This window comes from Protopterus annectens, chromosome 2.part2 (genome assembly GCF_019279795.1).
Source record: "Protopterus annectens isolate FY-2018-M chromosome 2.part2, PAN1.0, whole genome shotgun sequence".
Classification (NCBI taxonomy): Eukaryota; Metazoa; Chordata; order Ceratodontiformes; family Protopteridae; genus Protopterus; species Protopterus annectens.
Window position 1 is genome coordinate 142,561,037 of NC_056730.1, and position 21,826 is coordinate 142,582,862.

The following is a 21,826-nucleotide window of genomic DNA, read 5'->3' on the forward strand; positions in this document are numbered from 1 at the left end:
GTTTTCACCTGTTCTCAGATTCCATAGAAATTGTCCTTAAAAGCCTAGCTTTGTCAAGAGGCAGTCCTCTCATCCCTCTGCAACTCAGTCCAGGCGAAAGAGACATCCTAGGAAACAATCTGCTCCTAGGTCTTCTACCATCCCAACACCTTCTTCCTTTTGGAGGCAGCAAGACCGAGATAGAGCTCCTGCACTGTGACTCTCTTCTTTTACCCAGTTCCACTCCCCTATCCCTACACCTAGCCCTTTCCCTACCCTCCTGGCAGAACATCACCACAGATAGGTGGGTGCTGTCCATCATCAAGAGAGGATACTTCATGACTTGGTGGGCAATTCCACCCTTCCAGGGAGTTCCTCAATACCCACCCAATCAGCTTCCACTTTTTCCCACTATCTGAGCCAACTCCTCTCTCAGGGAACTACAGAACAAGTATCCAATGATCAGTTAGCCAAGGGGTTTTATTCCAGGATGTTTTTGATTCCAAGAAAATATGGTCCTTGGAGACCCATACTCGACTTATCCCACCTCAATCTTTTCCTCAAGATGCCTACCTTCAAAATGCTCGCATTACACCACCTTCTTCCCCTTATTCCTCAGCAAGCCTTTATGGCCTCTACTTTCACATCCCTATTCGTCCCACTTACAGGAAATGTTTGTTTCTCAGTGGGTTCTTCACATTTTCAGTTCTCTGCCTTACCCTTTGGGCTCTCCACACCCCAAGAGTATTCACAAAGTGTCTTGCCCCAGTCATTGCACATCGCAGACAGCAAGGAATACAAATTTATCCTTACTCGGGTGACCTCCTTATTCTGCACCATGATTCTCTCTCCCCTGTCCCAACACTTGGATATGGTTTGCAAGTTTTTGCAGAGCCTGGGCTTCATGATGAATTGCCCAAAGTCTCAAATGGCTCCTTCCCAAGGTTTTGTTTTTCTGGGGTGTAGGATAAGGGCAGACTTGAAGTCAGTCTTTGTCCCTCCCCAGAAAGTGGAATTTCTTCCACTCCCTGCTACCTCTACCAACCATCTTAGCCAGGGAGTTTCCCAGAATCCTCGGATACATAGCTTCATTGATTCCCTTGATCCCTCTAGACAGGATGCATATGAGGATGTTTCAGTGGATCTTGAGAAATTCTTGGAACCAACACTCTCATCCCTTGGAAACAAAACTTCCCTGTTTAAAATGGGAGCTCTCCTGGTGGATTGCTACCATTACCCTCAGTCAAGGAGTGCACTTGCAGACCCCTCCACCCAAACAGCATCTTTACACAGACGTATCAGATCTAGGTTGGGGGGGGGGCTATCCTACACAATGCCAACACCCAGCACAAAGTACAGGGGGGAGTGGTCCATTCAAGAAAGGAAGGACCACATCAACCTAAAAGAGCTAAGGGCCCTTTCCTTGGCAATACAGGCCTTTCAAGACATCCTTCTGCCAGGCACCCTGAAGGTCATCACAGACAACATGACAGTTCTGTGGTATATAAACAAACAGGGAGGAACAAAGTCTTGCCCTTTCTGCAGTCCTGCTATTCAAATCTTGTTCCTGGCAGCAGCACTACATATTCACTTTCAGGCAGTTTACATTCCATCAGAAGACAATGGGATGACAGTTACCCTGAGCAGAACTTTAATACCCTCCCAAGAATGGATGCATCACAGGGAGGTATTTCTGGATATAATTCACAGGTGGGGTATTCCTCAGGCAGATATGTTTGCCTCCTCCCAGAACAGACAAATGCTTCTCTCTTGCACAAGGCTTCCCCATTCATAAGCCTGGAGGGTGGACGCCTTTTCCTTTTCATGGGAGGGAATGTTCCTTTATGCCTTCCCTCCTTTTCCTTTGATTCACAAAGTCCTCCTGAAAATACAGAAGGACAAACCATATATCTTGCTAGTGACTCCCTTCTGGCCAAGACAGCATTGGTTTCCCTACTTTACCTTCCAGCCCAAGACAATCACCACAGATTACCTAACCGCTTTGACCTACTCACACAAGACAGGAGATCCATTATTCATCCCCACCTTCTCAATCGCAAACTGACTGTGTGGGTGATAAAAGTTTTGATCCCCTTTAGGCACCTATATTCAGAGGACGTACTCAATCTCCTGCAGGAGGTCAGGAAACCAAGTACCAGGAGAAACTATTTATTAAAATGGAAAAGACTCTCCCATTGTTGCCTCGAGAGAAAACAGGATCCATTTCAAGTTTCTGTTCCAATGGTCCTTTCTTACCTGTGTGAGTTAAGACATTCAGGGCTGACATTCCTCAGTGAAAGTGCACCTCTCTGCTATTTCTGCTTGCCTTCCCTTGACTTCTCCTGTAGCTTCCAGGTTGGGCGTCAAGCTGTTTCTGAAAGGGGTCCTTCACATAAGATCTCTTCGTAAGCCTAGCCCTCCTCCTTGGGACCTTAACTTTGTGCTGGAAAAGCTTACATTGGCCCCTTTTGTGCCAGCCCATTCGTCCTCTCTTAAATTCTGTACTTGGTTTTGTTAGAAGCCCTTACTTCTGCCAGGTGGGTCTCTGAGATCCAAGCCCTTATGGCTTCTCCTCCCTATCTTGTTTTTCATAAAGATATGGTTTGCCTCAGAACTAACCCTTTATTCATGCCTAAAATAGTTAATGTAATTTCCTTAAACCAGACAATTAATTTACCTGTCTTTTACACTCGGCCACAGAACTCTTCAGAAAGAACTTTGCATTCCTTGGATGTTCATAGGCAACTGAGGTACCACTTAGACAAAACTCTTCAGACAGTCTGGCCAGTGGCAAGGCAGTGTCAAAACACAAAATTGCCTCTTGGATTTCTAAGGCTATTGCCTTCTGCCATTCCTTTCATGGAAAGCAATTGAGTTCATCTGTCAAGGCCCATTCCACCAGAGCAGCTTCCTCTTCAGCAGTTTTCTTCAAGGGCATTGCTTACACTTCTATTCTAGAGGCTGCAACTTGGTCTTCTGTACATACCTTTACCAAGCATTACAAATTGGATTTGATCTCCAGGGCTAGAACAGGGTTTGCTAGGTCTATTCTGCAGAGTCTCTCATACTCTGCTTCCCAACCTACCTCCTATGTTACTTCCTAGAGAGCTGTGGTACTCTCACTAAGGTTATGAATACTGCAAGATGAGAATAGAGGGACATAGAACAGTTGTGTAAGAACTTGCCATAACCATAGATGTCCTTCTCTTCCATGTTGCAGTGTTCAGTCCCAACCACCTACCCCGTTTTTGGCCATATTATTACTTGTTTTCTTTTCTCTAACCACTGATTTTGTGTGTCTGGGAGGTTTATGCTTTGGGGTCTCTCTGTGCGGCAGCCAGTTCTGAGTTGGGTACGTGCAGATGTCACAGATGCAGCCTATGTCATTTTATGTCCCCTGCATGCAGTGTCACACGTAACCGTTACTAAGACTTTGGTATACTGTCCAGATGTCCGGTGCTGCAGGCAGCAACTCCCTCAGGTTATGAATACTGCAACATGGAAGAGAAGGACATTTATGGTTATGGTATGGTCAGTGTTGTTAGTTTTTTTTTTTTTGCCCAGCTCATTTTCTCTGTGTTTCTGTTTTGTTTTTTTTTTATCCTTGTGATAATCGCTCATAGTTGCAGTACACATATTTGTGTCACTCTTAGAATGAAAATAGTAAGTGATGTCAAGGGTAATTTATGATCTGATTTGATGAGGAATGGAGTGCCATCTGCATACTGATTTGAACCATTTGGTTATATCTGAATGAATATCCTTGTAATACATGGATTGGTGTACCAACAGAGATTTTAGACATTGCTTTATCCATTGCCAGTGTTGAATAATTCATCTATACAGTGGTATTATGCCTTGTGGTGCACATTTAAATAATTCCACCACTGATACTGCATTGTCACAAACACTACTCCATTGATATGCTATGAATTCTTAAACTTGTTAAATGGAACACATAACTCCACATAAATGAATGAATTCAGTTAAACATTATAAAGCCATAATTACTCTTATCATGTGGAAAGTGAAACTTGTAGGTACATATATAAACAAGCATATACTCGGCCTAATAAATCATACAGTTATTACATGTTAATCTTCTTAACTAAGATAAGACTTTCTAATAAGCCCATATTCAGCATGCAGAATGTCTTGCAGCATTAAATTTACTTACTGGCATTAGACATTATGGAAAATGAGCTTAGGAGTCCCAGTAAATGTACTCAATTGCAGTTAACCAGCAAACATTGCAGGATTAATGATGTTCCATGTTAAATAACAAATGTGAAGTTGTTCAGTCTTGTCGTTTGTTCTTTACACGTGGGTTCGGAGCCGATCAGCTCTGAGTCGGCCGCTTTCCAAGCTCAAGATCTTTCAGTTAGCTCGAGGCACAGTCCCCATCCCATGATGCTCTCCTACCAACCTCAGATCTAGTTTGCCGCTGCAATGGATCACACGATCTTCGGAGGAAGCTCGGGCCAGTAACCTCCTTTATTGTATTTAAAGAATTTAACATTTCGTATTAGACTTTCATTAGTTAGTGGATTGAGTGAGACTTCACATATATCCTCTATTTCTTGTTTAGTGAGTGGATTGAAAGTTATTTTTTGTCTTCTAATTCGGAGCAGTTGCTCCTAGGCCTTTAGCCTTTCTTGAGTTGCATTTACTTGATAGGGCTCTGTCAAATTTAATTCCCTATCCCCTTATATTTGTTAGAATTAGTGTATTTGAACTTTTGTGTAACATTCTTCTTATAGACATTACAGTTCAGGGATCTGAACTTTCTAAGGAGTTTTGATTGTTATCAGGTATGTGATATTTGTTGTAATTGTTATAATGTCGGAGAAACAAAAATCTGGTTTTAAAAGATGTGACTGTGGACAAAAGATGTCCATCACTGATAATCATGTTTCTTGTTTGTACTGCTTGGGTCCTCTACATTTACAAGAAGATTGTTCTATCTGTCATTCCTTCAGTGGCAGGGTTTTATTAGAGAGGCGAAGGAAATTGGTCGATAGAGGGCTGTTGAAGCCAGATTTCCAAGAAGCTTTAGACAAGACTGACCAGACCTCCAAGTCCTCAAAGGGTCGAAGTCTTCTAAGGTGTCATCGGAGGATAAGTCTTCTGTTCCGAACAGAGCCGTGCTCCAAGATTTTACCTCGGAGCCAAGTCATTGTGTTGGAGCCGGTGTCGGAGATTTTAAAGTCCCCGATCCTTAAGTCGGTGGCTACTTTGGCTCCTTCGACCCATTCTTCTGGTACCCTTTCCGACATCGATGTGGACTGTGTGGTGCAGAGACTTTTGGTGAACCCGGCCCTGGCCAAATTGCTTTCAGCTTCGACCCAGTTGGCTTCGAAGCCTATGACCCCCCCACCACGATTTCTGCTCCTCCTCCGAGGCCAGTTGTGCCTTTTGAGCTGGAAAGAGAGGATCTGATAGTGGTGGAAACCTCGGAGCCAAGGCCTGTTCCAGTGCCCTCGGCTCCGTCGACCTTGACTTCTTCGATTCCGATCGAAGAGTCTCAGAGCAGACACTCTCTCGCTGGTTCCGGGGGAGAGAGTCGAACCGACACTTCGGTTCCGACTCTCCCTCTCGAGGCTTCGGTGCAGATGAGTTCGGTTCTGTCCTCTGCTTCAGAGCCTGTGATCTCAGCCCCTGGGAGTTTGCCACCTTCTTCGGATCCGGCAGACACCTTGGGTTGGGAAACCGGTGCCTTCGATGCCATGCGGAGGGTTATGCCTGCTAAGACCCTTATCTCTTCAGATCTTTCCTCTTCCTCCCCTAAAGAGCCGCGTTCTGTCCCTACACCACAGGTTCCCACCAAGCGTCGAGACCCAGAGCCTCAGGTAACCCCATTGGGTGACCCCTGCTTGACTGAGACTTCACCAGACTCCCCCACTGATGATGTTCCCAGAAAAAGACTGTGCAAGAGGAGGCATTTAGATTCCCCTCAGGAATTCCTAACCTCCGACACCGACTTAGAGGAATCAGAAGGGTCCCCACGGTCTTCCTCTGAGGATGTCTCATTTGCAGATATCCTGGAAATATTAAGGCAGAGGGGTGACTGGCAGTCCCTTACCCCTACTGAGGATGTCGATGCTCCTGAAGGCCTTTGAGTCTCAACCTTCCACCTCCTGGGTTACTCTGCCCTTTGACGAATTAATGGACTTGGTCGCTCGAAGGGTGTGGGAGTCTCCTGATTCCATGGAACCGGTCCCTCGGAGGCCCAACAAATTTATCACCTCCCCTCAAGACAGGTCTTTTCTTATGAAGGGAGTCCCCATTGATGCCTTGGTGGTGGCGGCGGTGGCTACCAAGGAAGAGATGTCAGAAACCACTTCTGTTCATCCTCCTAATAAGGACTCTAGGACTATGGACAGATAGGGGAAATGCATCTTTAGTTCTGTGACATTTGCAATGAGATCTCTCAACTATTTGATCCACTTTACTCGTCTTCAACGAGATCTCCTCAAAGATTGCTTGGAAAGCTTGGAGATACTGTACAGGGCAAAACAGATGATGCTGTTTCAGAGAATGTAACAGCACAGCTTAACGCCCTTAATTCTATTGTGAACTTGTCCATGCGGCTTATTTCTTATGCAGCCGATGGATCGAGCCGGGCAGCAGGTTCAGCGATAGCTCTGCAGAGACGATCCTGGATGCGCTTATGCTCCTTTGTGGAAGCCTTCAAATCTTCCTTTGTTAATACCCCATTTGATGGCTCTTCCTTGTTTGGGCCTAAAGTCAAGGAGACACTCACTAGGTGTGAGCAGGAAGGAAAGACTCTATCTGCCGTAGGAGTCCATTTTTCCACCCCCACTAGACCATACCCCAAAGGGTAGAAAGGTGGAAAAATGTGGTTCCGAAAGTCCCAAGGAGCTTTCCGGAACACACGTAGTGAATCCCCCTCCAGGGGCAGAGGAGGGGGGTATAATTGTAGACGCCGCCCAGGCGGCAGAGGGGGTCTGCAGAACCAGGGTGTCAGGGAGCAGTTCCTTGGCAAGTCCTGTCAGACAACATGTCGGTAGTCTGGTACATCAACAAGAAAGGGGGAACCAAGTCTTACCCCTTATGCTGAGAGGCCCTGAGACTTTGGCAGTGGGCTGTATCCACCGGGCGCTTCCTCATAGCAACACACGTACCTGGGTCATCCAACGTGATAGCGGACAAACTGAGCAGAGCCATTCTGTTGCCCCATGAGTGGTCCCTCAAAGAACGAGTGGCGGAGAGGATATTCTGCAGATGGGGCCAGCCTTGCTGCGACCTTTTTGCATCCCCGCTGAATGCAAAATGCAGATGCTACTTCGCCCTGTACCCCCCCTCCCACCGGGAGACAGCCCAAGGGACTCACTTGTACATGATTGGCCCTCGGGTCTCCTATATGCCTTCCCTCCAATTCCTCTGATTCCCAGATTCTTACAGAAAGCCAAAAGCCTGGGAAGGACTGTTATTCTAATAGCCCCGTTTTGGCCTCGGCAGATATGGTTCCCCTTCCTACAGCAATACCAAGTCGAAGAACCTTGGGTTTTGGACCCAGTGCCAGACCTTCTGACTCATTCTTCGGGAGTTCTTCACCCCTCTCTTGTCTCCCTCAAACTGACAGCTTGGCTACAGTACTTCCCAACCTAGCCAGGTCACATGATTTGTCTGCAGCGGTTCAACATATTTTGGTTTCCTCTCACAAAGTCTCCACCAGGAAACTTTATAATAGCAAATGGAGGCGATTTGCTCATTGGGCTTCTCAGCATGGTATTGATCCCTATGTTGCCCCTATTCATAGTATTCTGGAATTCTTGACTTTGCTCTTTCACGCTGGTGCTGCAACTTCTACGATAAGGGTTCAATTAACTGCCATATCTAACTTCCATATGGGATGCAGTGGCTCAAACATTATGTCCCACAGATTATGTAAAGACTTTTTGAAAGGGACTCGTCACCTTAGGCCACCTATCGGACATCCTGTTACTCCCTGGAATTTTACTCCCTGGAATTTGAATTTGGTGCTATCTCAACTCATTCTTCCACCTTTTGAGCCTGCATCATCTTGTCCTTTGAAGTTCCTTTCTTGGAAGACAGTTTTCCTAGTGGCTATTACTTCGGCTTGTAGAGTTTCTGAACTGCAAGCACTTTCTATCAGGCCCCCATATCTTGTCTTTCACCCGACAGAGTGTCTTTAAGAATGAATCCTTCCTTTCTTCCTAAGGTCTGCTCCGAGGCAAATTTGAACCAGTCTATTGACCTTCCTACTTTTTTCAGACATCATACTAGTAGAATGAAGTACATGTTACATAAGCTTGATGTTCACAGACAGTTGAGGGTTTACTTAGAACAAAAGAATTTAGGAAATTTGATCAACTATTCGTCTCCCCTGCAGACAATAAGAAAGGTTTTCGGTATCCAAAGTTACATTGTCCAAATGGATTGCTGACTGTATAAAACTTGCATATTCTTCAGCTAAATAACCTTTAGAACGTTCTACCAGGGCTGTTTCTACATCTTTAGCCTACGCAGCCCGTCTACCTTTGGACACCATTTGTGCAGCTGCTACTTGGTCCAAACCTCATACGTTTATCATTACAAAGTGGACAGGGCTTCCTTTGGTTCTACCGTTCTCAGGAATATACTCCCATGAGCCGCCCAGGATTAGGGTGCTTGGGACACTACCCACGTGTAAAGAACAAACGGCAGGATTGAACAACTTCACATGTAGTTATGTTCTTACAATTACGTTTCATGTGAGTTGTTCATCTCGCCTTTGTTCTTGCACTCCCACCCACCTTCTCCCTCCAGGTTATGGAAGAACAGGTATGACTGGTGGTCTGGTTGGTCTTGCTCATGTCCTTCTTTCCAACCAGATTATTGTTTAGCTATTGTAAATAGTTATGTACTTTGTACATTATTTATAATTGGTTGCTTAGTGTGTTTTTTATTGCTGGTTTAGCAAACTAGATTTGGGGTTGGTAGGAGAGCATCATGGGATAGGGACTGTGCCTCGAGCTAACACAAAGATCTTGAGCTTGGAAAGCTGCCGACTCGGAGCCGATGGATCGGCTTCGAACCCACATGTAAAGAACAAAGGCGAGATGAACAACTCACATGGAACATTATGGTAAGAACATGACTTCTTTTTAAGGGTCCTTGTCACAATACTGGAGATTATCTGGTCACTCATCTTCTTATGTAGTGTCTTGTACAGTTGGGCAGTTAAGTCCCTTCTTCTTTTTCTCTGCATCCTTTAAAGCATCTTTATTTTCTTTTAAAGATACATACGGAGTTATCCTCTCTGTAGCAACTTCTGCATCGGCAAAGGAGTTCAGAGTAGTAGGAAAGAAGATGCAATAACTTAAAAGACTTTTAGTCTGTTTGTTTACATGGCCTCAAAGAATTATGTTTATTTTAACTGTTTGGATAATAATAATTTTCAAAAAAATATTCCTTATCTCTGTGTCACAATCTTTACCAGGCTGTCACAATTGGGGCTAAACCTGCCACTTGATAAAACCATACCAGTGTATTATGAGGTTAGTGGGTGAAAGGTCCCATCCTTCATGTAGGCTGCATTGCTTCTTCCCATTCTGGAAATTAAATCACACACAGGTTCTTTCTCCTGGCCTTAACGTCCAATTCAACTAATTTCAAATTGAACATCCCTGACTACAACTGAGAATTGTTAACTTGTTTGTTTTGTCATGGTGATATTCTAATGAGCTGACAAATTGTTTTCTGCTTGATTGTAAAGTAGTTCATCCAAATCTGATCTCCATTTTTGTCATGCATCATGACAATGTAGTGTTTATCTTTCATAATACCTCAGAAATAACCTATGAACCTTTAATTCAAGTAATATAGTTTTAAAGGACACCTCCACTGCCACAGCAAAGGCAGTAGTTTCTGTTTCTTCTTCTACATTAGCAGCCTCTTTTTTTCAACCATACCATAGGATGTTGAGAGTCCAAATCTTGATTATTTATACAACTATTTAACCAGATATTCATCAGGTATTTACCGAAGTGAAACAACTCTTGCTCACTGATAAGTATAATTTGAAAAAACAGAATGAAGAAAAAAACACTTTTATCGACATTTTACAAATATTAGATTCAGAGCAGTTGGAGAAGACAGTTCCTCATGAAGAACCATGAGGTTCCCTGCCCCTGGTTGTAACTGCTTCAAACTGCTTATGCGCCCGCTGCTCGCTCGTGTTTGTTAACCGTGGGTGCCCCCCCCCCAAATTTACAATAAAATAGCCAGGCTGGTTTTTCCTCCTAAAAGGACGTGCACCATATTTTATCAAATCACCTTTGGCTCAATCTTTCCTTCTCTCTACTGACCATTAAAGTGTATGTTAAGTACTTTATATCCAGAGTTTACCATTTATCATTGTGTTTGCCTAGTTTTGCGCAGTGTGCACACTGGCAGTTTAAAGCAGTGTATTACCCCTCTACTCTTTTCCCTGGTAGCACCTTTTCCTTCCTTGTTTACTGTATGTTTCTCAACATAACCTTCCCATAGCTCTGCCACTAGATGGCAGCATAGCCCACTCTAAATCCTTAGCAACATATGTTACACTTTTGTCCAGCTCCCTGCTGCTATCTGCGAGTTTATTTCTCTTAGTTAATTTATTTTTTCTACTTGAAGCTGTCCTGACTCTTCTAGCCACAGCCTCATAAACTCAGCCCCTACCTTAGCCCTGTAGTAAACTCACCTTGGGCTTGCCAGCAACTTTCACTGCATAGTATTGACTGCTCTCACTGATAGGTTTTTGCTTCTTTTCTTGCTCTTTCCTCCTCCTCGGCTCTCCCAGCTCTGTTCGCCCTCTGGGCTCACTCTGCTCCCCTACCCCCAAATTTCACCCACCCCCACTACCTCTAGTTTTATACCCTCAAAACCACTCCCAATGTAAACGCGACCTGTCACAACAATCCCCACCCACCCTCTCTGTTGACTACTCCCACCCTCTTATTAACTATTCCACTTGATATACACTACTAATCCCAAAGCCCTCTATTACAACCTCTGATATTTATAACATCACATACCTATCCTCCTTCCCTACCTTTTATATTCTCACCTTACAGCACTACAGTAATCATGCACACCATACCTGCAGTGCAATTGCTCATAATACTGCTTCACACTACCTTCTACTTCACCTTACCTGTCTCCCTGACTTCTCTTATTCCCACCCTTTCACACAACCTCTGTACACCTCAAAAAAGAAGCCAGCTACTCAGCCCACATTTCTCCTCACCTCTATCAATCTAATGACTCTCTCCGCTTTAAGAGAAAGCTCCTTGACACCTCAAATATAACACCCATCCCTCATAGCCCATATCCCATTCTCTTTTCTCCCTTAAACTCCATCTCTGGGAACTCTAAAGAGGTTTTATCCTTCCTCCTTGATCTACTCTCTTTCCTCCTTTCTGGAGATCTACACCCTAATCCTGGACCCCCTGCCAACCATAATACAAGCTCCATTGCCACACCTTCACCCCCTCCCTACAAGTCTCTCCTTTTCACTACTATTAATGCCTAAAGCCTCTGCAATAAACTACCCAACTTTCATGCTTGGCTCTCCCATAACTACCCTGACATTCTATCAATCACCAAAACTTAGCTCAAGCCTCACCTGAAAGACTCCAAAATCACCCCCCCCCACTACAGAATTATAAGAAATGACAGAACTCAGAAAAAAGGAGGTAGAGTAGCCCTACTTTTTTCCTCCTCCCAACAGTGACACCTTACACCTACCCTATACCTCAATTCACTACAGTCAAAATAACCTTAGCCCTCCTTAAAATTAACAACCATAAAAATCTAGTCATAGGTGCTCTATATATTCCACCTGGAAACAAAATCCCCATTCTCTGAAGACATCCTCTCCTGGTTCTCAGTTAATATTAATAAACACTGGACCCCACCCGGTTTGGGTTCGTGAAGGGCCGATCTTGTCTCCTGAACCTGATTGACTACTTTGAATCAGTCTGCAGAGCTGTGGACGAGGGTAAGGTGGTCCACACAGCCTATCTGGACCTCGCCAAGGCCTTCAACACCATCCCCCACTCTGGAATCATAGATAAACTTACTAAGCTGGGCATAAATCCGTATGTCACTCAATGGGTTGCCAACTGGCTTACTGACCGAACCCAGATTGTAAAAGTAGCCGACTCCAAATCCAACTCCAGACAAGTTACAAGTGGAGTACCTCATGGTTCAGTCTTGGGACCGCTCTTGTTTGGCATCTACTTCTCTGAAGTACAGGCCAACACTAAGGGACTCTGGCTAACAAAGTTCACAGATGACTGCAAACTGGGAGCCATTATTGAATCCCCAAATTATGTGGATATTCTACAAAAAGGCCTTACAGAAACAGATGCTTGGTGCCAGAGCCATGGGCTCAAGCTTAATGCAAAGAAATGTATAGTTATCCCCTTTGGGAAAAAACATGTACCCATGAATTACCACATAGGTGGCAGTGTACTAAAAACCGAAAGTGTGATGAGAGACTTAGGGACACAGGCGGACAGTGGTCTCGTCTTTGATAACCACATTGCCACAACAGTCAGGAAATCCTTCTATGTGGCTTTTCATCCAGAAAAAAGGAGGTCATTGTTCCACTGTACTCATCCCTCATTAGACCCATTATAGAGTACAAGCCCCATTTGGTATGTACTTCATAAGACATCTGCAACAGCTGGAAAGGCCGCAGAAATACCACACTAAAAGAATCACAGGCCTAAAGCAGATGCCCTATACTGACCGTCTAAAAAAAACTCCAGCTACACTCTGTGGCATATCGTCTACTCAGAGGCAATCTCTGCTTAACATACAAGACCATATCAAACCCTGAGCTGTTGGACATCTTCCACTTAAAGAAATTCCAATCCCTCAGAGCCACACGCTCCAGGGATCTAAACCTTGTCATCACAATGAACAAAACATGCTGGAGGAATAGGTTCCTGACCCAGAGACTCCCCATACTCTGGAATGGACTGCCCATACATGTCAAGCAGAGTGCCTCAAAAGGAACCTTGACGATTGGCTGGGAGATGGGAAATTCACCCCGGTGATCACATCAGTTGCCCTGCTAGACAGGGGTCCAGGGAAGTAAATATTGTGGGAAGAAGTATCCAGGGAATTGTTATAGCGAGGCTTGTATAGGCCCTAGGGCCGATAGCCTAGTACCAACTTATGAAAAAATTATCCTGGGAGATGTTAACATTAACTGGTCTTCTGTTCAATCTACCTCCACCTCACAGAACATAAACATGTATGGCTTCTCTCAAGTAATTAACTGTCCTACCAGACCTAATAAAGATAACTCTTCAGGCAGTACCCTGGACTGGATACTAGTTTCCCATCCCAATAATATCTCTAACAGTGGCACTTTGCCCAGTCCCCTCATTGATCACCTTCCTGCCTTTGCATGACACTCCCCTTTCTCCCTATATCTACAATATAACTATATATCAACCCATACCTTCACAAACTTCAACCCTCAATCCTTCTCAGACTGTTTAAAACAGGTGAACTGAAACCCTCTGAAAACTCTTCCTCTTGACAACGCTGTTACTTTCTTCAATACTTCATTCATTAACCTACTAAACAACTTTGCTCCCCCTAGAACCAAAAGAGTAAAATCCAAAACCACCCCTGGCTTTCCAAAGAAACAAAAACCCTCATGCATACCCATGATAAATCAGGGAAACTCTAACAAAAATACAAAACACCCAACTCCCTTACTGAATATAAACAACTTCGCAACACAGTTAAAAAAACTTACTGCTTCCGACTGCAAATGCTACTCTTCCAAACTTCAAAATAATCACAAATCCAACCCCAAGAAATTTTGGAGTAGCATTTCTGCTCTCCTTACTCCCAGCAGAAAAGACAACCCTTCCCCTGACCCTACCGCTCCAGATCACACCATAGCCTCCAAATTCAACTCTTTCTTCATAAAGTCAGTAGCCAAGCTTGCTACATCTTTACCTAAGAACTCCTTAGTTCCTTCCACATCTCCCACCTACAATTCCTCTCCTTCTGCCACCAATACCACCCACCCTCCCTCCCTTCTCCCTTAAACCTATCCCTGTCTACACTGTAAACAAAAACTCCTCCAAAAATTAAAACTATGTGCCAATGCCCCAGACAACCTACCATCCAACTTCCTCAAGTTAGCTGCTGATGGCTTAGTCTCCCCCTATCTGTATTCATGAATCCTACATACCCCTTCTCTGGAAAAAAGCCTTCATCATTCTGTCACACAAAGGAGGCAACAACACAGACATCTCCAACTTCCACCCCATAGCCATTCTCTCCCCATCACAAAAATCCTTGAAAAATGTATTCGCCTACAACTTCTACCTTACTTTCTAGACAGTGATCTCCTGACCCCAACACAACATGGTTTTCGACTCGGACACAACACCACCACAGCCTTTCTATCCTTCCTTGATAATATTAACCATGCTTGCAACTCTGGCAATATCGTTTCCGCACTTTTCTTAGATCTATCGAAGGCCTTCGATACCATTTTGTATACTCTTCTTCTGCCCAAGTTCTCCCACCTTAATCTTTCCTCCTCATCCATCAATTGGTTTTCCAGTTACCTCTCAAATAGACAACAGGCCGTCAAGTGGAATTACTATACCGCCTCATACCTTGACACTACTACAGGCCTCCCCCAAGGATCTGCCCCTCCTTTACTATTTAACATCGTCATTAATGACTTTCATCAATGTATCCCAAATTCTAAACTTGTCCAATACACAGATGACTCTACCATCATGTGCTCTGCTGAATCTGCCCCCAAACTCATGCAAGTAACTCAGGCCTCCTTTAACAGCACTGAGACATGGATGCTAAACAATCATCTAGCTCTCGGTGCATCTAAAACCAAACTCATTATCTTTACCCAATCCAAAAACACTAAATTGGACAAAAACTCCTTTTCTGTAGTAAGCCAAAACTTGACTCACATTGAAATCGTCCCTCATACTAAGCTTTTCAGTGTCCTTATCGATGATCAACTAAAGTTTGACATTCACCTTCAAACTAATATTAGAAAAACTCACCAGAAACTCAGAATGCTTTATCATCCCAGTCGCTATCTCACCTCTTCAGCTAAACTGACTCTCTGTACCACTTACCTCTTCCCCTCTCTCATGTATAGGGCACCCATCCTTACCACTCTTCGGGACACCGTTAAAGCTAAACATAAAATCTCCAAGTTTGCTACCAGGTCTAAATCCTCTCCCCACCACTGTGATTCCTTCCACTCCTTGAATTGGCTGGAACTCCCCAACTTTCTCTCATACATTTAACTTGCTACAGTCCATAAACTAATTTTCAGGCCATCTCAGTGCTCCTCCCTCTCCTTCACCCTTACTGTGCATCTTCCTTACTGACCTCTGAGGTCTAATAACCAGAACCTCCGTGAAGTGTATAAACTGTTAAGTACTCCTGGCCAACTTCTTTTGTCATTCTCCCTAGCTCGAAAATGGAACTCTGTTCCTCCCCATATCTGCACTACTCAAAACCTCTCCAGTTTTAAATCTTTACTCCATTCTTATCTCTCTTCTTCTTGGGAATGCTCCTGCTCCCACCCCTCCTAGCCCCCCCCCTTATCCCACATCCTTCAACCTTCTCTCTCAAAACTCTACCTACTACTAGCCATCCTGCTTCCTCCTTCATCTTTCTCTTGTAATTATGTTCTCCCTTTTACACCTTATATAGTATAGGCATTTGTTTCCTACGCAAAACAGAATGCTTTTTATCTCATGAGGGTTCAACATCTATACTTATGGCACACTACTCAAATCCTACCATTGCTTCTATCTCTGTATCAATAGATGTCTATTAATTTTTATTTTGTAAAAAAAAATGTTTTATTAATTTCTGTACATTTTTGCTGTTGTAATATCCTGTATTAATTTTTGTATTAACCTTGTATTAATTTTTTTATTAATTTTGTATTAATTCTTGCTGAACATTTATTTTGTATGTGTGTATATGGAGCTTTTGTCCCCTGGCCTCCATTGAAAAAGGGCTCATCTCGGCCCAATGGACTTCCCGAGTTAACAAACTGCAAATAAAAATAAACAAATAAATCAGCCTTGTATGCCTCTATATTTTTTTCCGTTATTATTATTTAGAAATGGTGCTGAGGTAGCGTTGTCGCCTCACAGTAAGACGCTGTCCGGTTCGATTCTCAGCTAGAGCGTCTTCTGCGTGGAGACATGCGTGAATGGGCGTACCTTCGTTGAAGGTTGTGCGTCATGCCTGGTAAGCTGGTACGTAAAAATCAACTGCCAATCATTAGAGGACCGGAGTTCCGCTGTGGCGACCCCTAACTGGGAAAAGCCGAAAGACACAAACAAACAAATTATTTAGAAATCCATTCTGTATATAAACGCTTAAACCATTTAAATAATTTAATGAACTATATACCACGGGTAGATAGTTATTGATTACACAAATGTAGCCTAACTGTGCAGCATTGTCATCTTCAGCATCATTTAACAGTATTGTATTACAGAATGCTGAAATGAATGATGATGTGCAATAAACTGGGAAAGGCAAAGAAGGTGAGAGTGAGTGAGCCATGCTTTTTCCGATTTTATCTTTTGCTTTAATTTCATTTTAGTGAAGTGTTTTTCTAAGTCATTTTTTTTTATTCCCGTGTCTGCCAGCTATTGAACCTCCACCACTGCTGATTCACTCCCTTGTCCTCAGGGCAATAACAGTCCATGGAGTGGACATCACACAGCCATTAAGGGTGTTTCTGTTATGATCCTAACTCTACCTCTGGTGGCTGATATGAGTTCCTACACCACAATCCTTTGCCCTCCTCCCCTTGTCTGGTGCATGCTCCTCTGTACACACATCATGAAGGCTGTTGTCATTGGTATTTTGGTCACCAGACCTGTGTCCGCAGTCCTATAGCACTGATGTCATGCAAGCAAATGAGCTGACTGGGACCACTAAACCCTCCCCTGCTGGATGGGCAAAGAACCACAAGCCAATTACTCCCTTACCTTTGTCTCATATATTCCAACAGATAAGATGGTATTCCAACTCTGGTCATCTGGGTCATGGTCAGGGATTTAGTCCTATGCACCAGAGAGCTGGCACCATTTAGTGGAACAGAACTTGCATATGTTACTTACCACAGAAAATGAGCAATTAGTTATCTCTGTTCTCTTTGAAAGCTTAAGTTATTCTTTTGTTATAAATTTTGTTATAAATTAAGGTTGAGTTTATCTTTTAAACATCCTGAACTTCTCTGATTTTAGGGCAGACTATTCGAGAAAGAAGGATAGTAGAAGCAGCAAACCACCTAGAAGAGTATGAATATGAAGCAGGAAAAATCCCTTCCGAATGGGATGGTAAGCAATGATTATATAAGCTCAGTATGTCAGAATTTCATTTCTAAAAGTGGAACAATGTGTACAAAATTTCATCCCATCATCTCTCAAGAGAAAAAAAAAATGTTTAATTTAAATGGCTGTTGCAAACATTTCTTATTAGGAGGAAGGCAACCTTGACTCCAGCCCCCCCTTAGTATTGACCATTTTTAAGAGGTGATCCCCAGACTACTGACTGTTTTGCTTCTGATATAGAATGGGTGTATCTCTAAAATGGTTTGATATAGTCTCATAAAATCTTTAAAGAATTATATTGGCATATTTAGCACACAAGAAAAAGACCAAACATAGGAAACCATTAAACTGAAAGTAAAAAAATGTAGTTCTTCTGCACTAGACTTTACAGCGAGTCAGAATTCCACCGTAATGAAGCCACTCACTTAGAAACTCCTTAGCTCAGTTGAACTAATTAAACATCAGTCATTCAATTAAGTAAACAAAGGACGGACAATTCAAAGAAGAAGCAATATCTCATCATAAGCAGCATAATTCGTACAGTTTGCTTAAGAAGAATATTCATAAGCTAAACTCACAAACAATTTTCATGACGCACATGCCCAGTTTGTTTCAGCATTTAAGCCTCTTGGAACAAAGTGTATTATATTTCAGAATTAACCTTGTTTCAAGTCTTTCCACCAATTCACACTTGTTGTCTCACCTTTGTCAGTGTACTGAACCTGTTACTAAATATTGCAAACCATCTGCTGCCCCACCATGTACTACTTCCTTCACATGGAAAGCTACTGCACTTATTGGATTTACATACTTAACATCCCCAATGTGCTCCTGACTCCTAAAAGTATTTGTTCTACTTGTCTGTCTAATTTGCCATTTATTGCTTTTGGCACTCACATTTAATCCATAGACCACCATTGAGCTCCAACGTGAAAAAAATTGCTTCAGTTTTAACAGCTTACCATTCGTACTAACCTCTTTTGCCCTTAATACCAACTTACAAACACTGCACCTGTCAAACTGAAATGGTGACCACCTTTACTGCATCATATCTGTAACTTTTCTATGTGGAGCTTTTCTCCCTGGGCCTCTGCTGAAAAAGGACCTCAGTCAGACCCCCCCCCCCCCCCTGGTTAACAAATGTAAAATAAAATAAATAAAAATAAATATTCACTCCACTTAGTGTCATTTTATAGGAGAGATGGTCTCTCATATCTAAAGGACACATAAAAGAAAATGTAGGAAATCTTGGTAGCACCTTCTATAAATAAGAGTATTCTACATGATGTTTTAAAATTTGTGTACTTTATCACACAGTACATCTTTCCTATTTCTTCACCATTTTTTCCTTTGTTAATCTGATAATTAAATTTATTAATCCTTATATCTTCTGTACTTATTACATGTACATCTATATTATTTAAGACCTTCATTTTGGCCTTTTACAAAATTTCACTACTGTAATCTCTGCTTCAGATTAACCTCTAAATCTAATATGGCAAACTCTCTGTCCTGTATTCTGGCATTGTTTCTGCATGCTCTAACAAATGTACCAGTCATCAAAGAATGGCGTAAATTAATTGGATGAGTACTTTCTGCATTCAACAAAATGTTAGTTGGTGTGGGCTTCCTAAACAACCTGATAATGAGGTTTCGCCCACACTGTCTTGAATGGAAGTATCTGAGAAATTTACCTCATCTTTCCTTTATTTAAATAAGATGTTCCCAACATTCTGATTTACCTTCTCAGCAAATGTAATTGCCTCTCACTTTTTCCTTGTACATAAAAAAGCAAATATTCTATGTAACATCCATACAAAACCAAATTTTTATGAAAAAAACAGTCATATTTAAACTTCCTTTCAAAAAGGGAAATAAAAATGTTAGCATACGTTGGAGCATAAGAGGCACCAATCTCAGTCCTTGTCAAACAACAATGAAGCAAAGAAAGAGCATAAAATGCATAGGTGCCATCACCCTAGCAATATAACACTGCTTTTAAACCGCATTGGTGTGGTATGTTTGTATACGTCTCCTTATTGTCCCTACTTAACCAATATTAATTTCTCTGCCAAATAATATCTCCACCACTTCTACTGTATTTCTGAGGATTCCTTGAATGTAGCAAACTCCTTCAACATACTATCCAAAAGGCAACCCATATTTTCTGAAAAAACCTGCTACACCTGAAATAATGTTTCTGGAGGATGCCATCTGTTTGTATGAATTGTTGGTACTATGTAAAATACAGACTTAAGAAGATATTTCACATTAAGCAAAGAAAGAGCATAAAATGCATAGGTGACTTAAACCTTGACACGGTTATAAATAGAACGTGCTGGAGGGACAGATTCATCACCCAGAGACTCCCTATGCTGTGGAACAAAATCCCGGTACATGTAAGGCAGAGCACCTCGCTGGCCTTGTTCAAGAGGAATCTTGACCAATGGATGGGAGATCGCAGATATACCCCAGGGATTACTTCAGTGTCACTGCTTGACAGAGGCACAGAAAAATGATAGGCATAGTTTTTATTCAAACTAAAGGGGTGGCAAAAGCCACATAACTGTGGGCTAGGCTTATAAATGCCCTTGGGCAGATAGCCTAGTATGAACCTATGAACCTAAATCTTCACATGACAAAAAAAAAAAAACCTGAGCCCCTTTAAAACAACTCCATTAGTATTGCTGACGCACTTTTTTTTAACATTTGAATCTATTTTTTTAAATGTCTTATGCAGCCTATCATATATTGGCATAGTTAGCTATACAAAAACCTTAGGTTGTGCTCATAGCATCAAAGGCAAAGTGAGTTGCTATCTGTTGCACTTTAATAGAAGAATTGTGACAACATTTAAAAAGAAAAAATATATATGTGTAATATTTGTACAGAAATGCATATCATTTTTAGCCAAAAGTCAGGAATACACTGTATATAGACACACACACACACACATGTATATATATATATATATATATATATATATATGTGTGTGTATATATATATATATATATATGTGTGTGTGTGTATATATATATATATATATATATATGTGTGTGTGTATATATATATATATATATATATATATATATATATATATATATATATATATATATATATATATATATATATTTATCTTTCTGGTAGTTTTATATTTCTTGCTCTTAAGAGAAGTCATAGCTATACCACTGCCTTAAATTCATCGTCTTATAGATGTAGCATTTTGTCAATTTCTAATGGCATTATGGCCTTGCCTACAAACTTCAATATCTCTATATTGATTCATGATAGGTTCATGGTTTCATAGCCTTATAAAGTTTAAGATAAGACAGCTGGATGGTGTTCTCAAATGTGTGTATGTTCATATGAACAAGTGAAGTATATTTATTTTTTAGTTTTGATTTAATATGACACTGATATATACACGATGACATGATTCAGATCTATACTGGGTGCCAGCCTAAAATATAAATGCTAGATGTACGGTTGTTGTGAACCATTTGACAAAAAACAAAAATTTCACCCGAATGGCATTGCAGGTCTATCCTTGCTTCCTGCGTAGCAAAATAGGAGAAGATATGTGAAACTGTTTGATATTTTCTGTAAGTTGTCTAATAGCCCTGGAGCCTTTACAAATCAAGCCCATAGAAGTGCCCTGGCATGGTGCAGCTCAACGTTAGTTCCCAGTGCCTCTGTCAAGTAGAGCCACTGGAGTGACCCCGGGGTGAACTTTCTATTACTCATCTACTCATCAAGATTTCTCTTGAAGATGGACAGCGAGGTGCTCTGCTTGACATGTATGGGAAGTCTATTCCAGAGCGTGAGCAGTCTCTGGGTGAGGACCCTGTGCCCACCAACATGTTCTGTTGATTGTGGTAATGAGGATGAGGTCTCTGGAACATGTGGTGTGGAGAGATTATGTAGCATTTCTAACAGAGCTGGGTCAGACATGGCTTTGTAAGTAAAGCAAAGATCTCCTTTAAGTAGGCAATATGAGACAGAGAATAGCTGGAGTCTTTTGAGTCTGTCTATGTAGGACATGTGTTTAACGCCTAGGATCCTCTTCATGAGGTACTTCTGTGGCCTTTCCAGCTGTTGCAGGTGTATAGTGAGTTACATGCCAAATGGGGCATTATACTCTATGGTTAGTCTAATGAGGGAAGAGTAGAGAGAGACAGTGACCTTTTTCTTCCTGGATGCAAAACTCTTGTTAATAAGATGTGCCACATAGGACTTTCTGACCACAGTGGCAATGTGGTGGTCGAAGGAGAGGTTGCTGTCGACCTGCATCCCCAGATCTCTTATAAAGCCTTCTGTGTTCAGTGGACTCCCATCGATGTGGTAATTAGTGGGAACTGAGTTTTTACCAAAGGGGATGACAGCATTTTTTGGCATTAAGTTTAAGGTCATGGTTTCGACACCAGTCATTGGTCTCAGTGAGGCCTTTCTGTAGAATGTCTGCA

The 21,826-nt window shown here is 42.2% G+C and overlaps 1 protein-coding gene across 1 annotated transcript in view; it reads left to right on the top strand.

Moving 5' to 3' along the window:
- Positions 1–21,826, top strand: part of NDUFAF2 (NADH:ubiquinone oxidoreductase complex assembly factor 2) — a 1,030,824-nt gene that overhangs the window by 578,068 nt on the left and 430,930 nt on the right. The window contains exon 2 of the mRNA XM_044063816.1: positions 17,277–17,369. Within this exon, the coding sequence (XP_043919751.1) occupies positions 17,277–17,369 (93 nt within the window). The remainder of the gene's footprint in view (positions 1–17,276; positions 17,370–21,826) is intronic.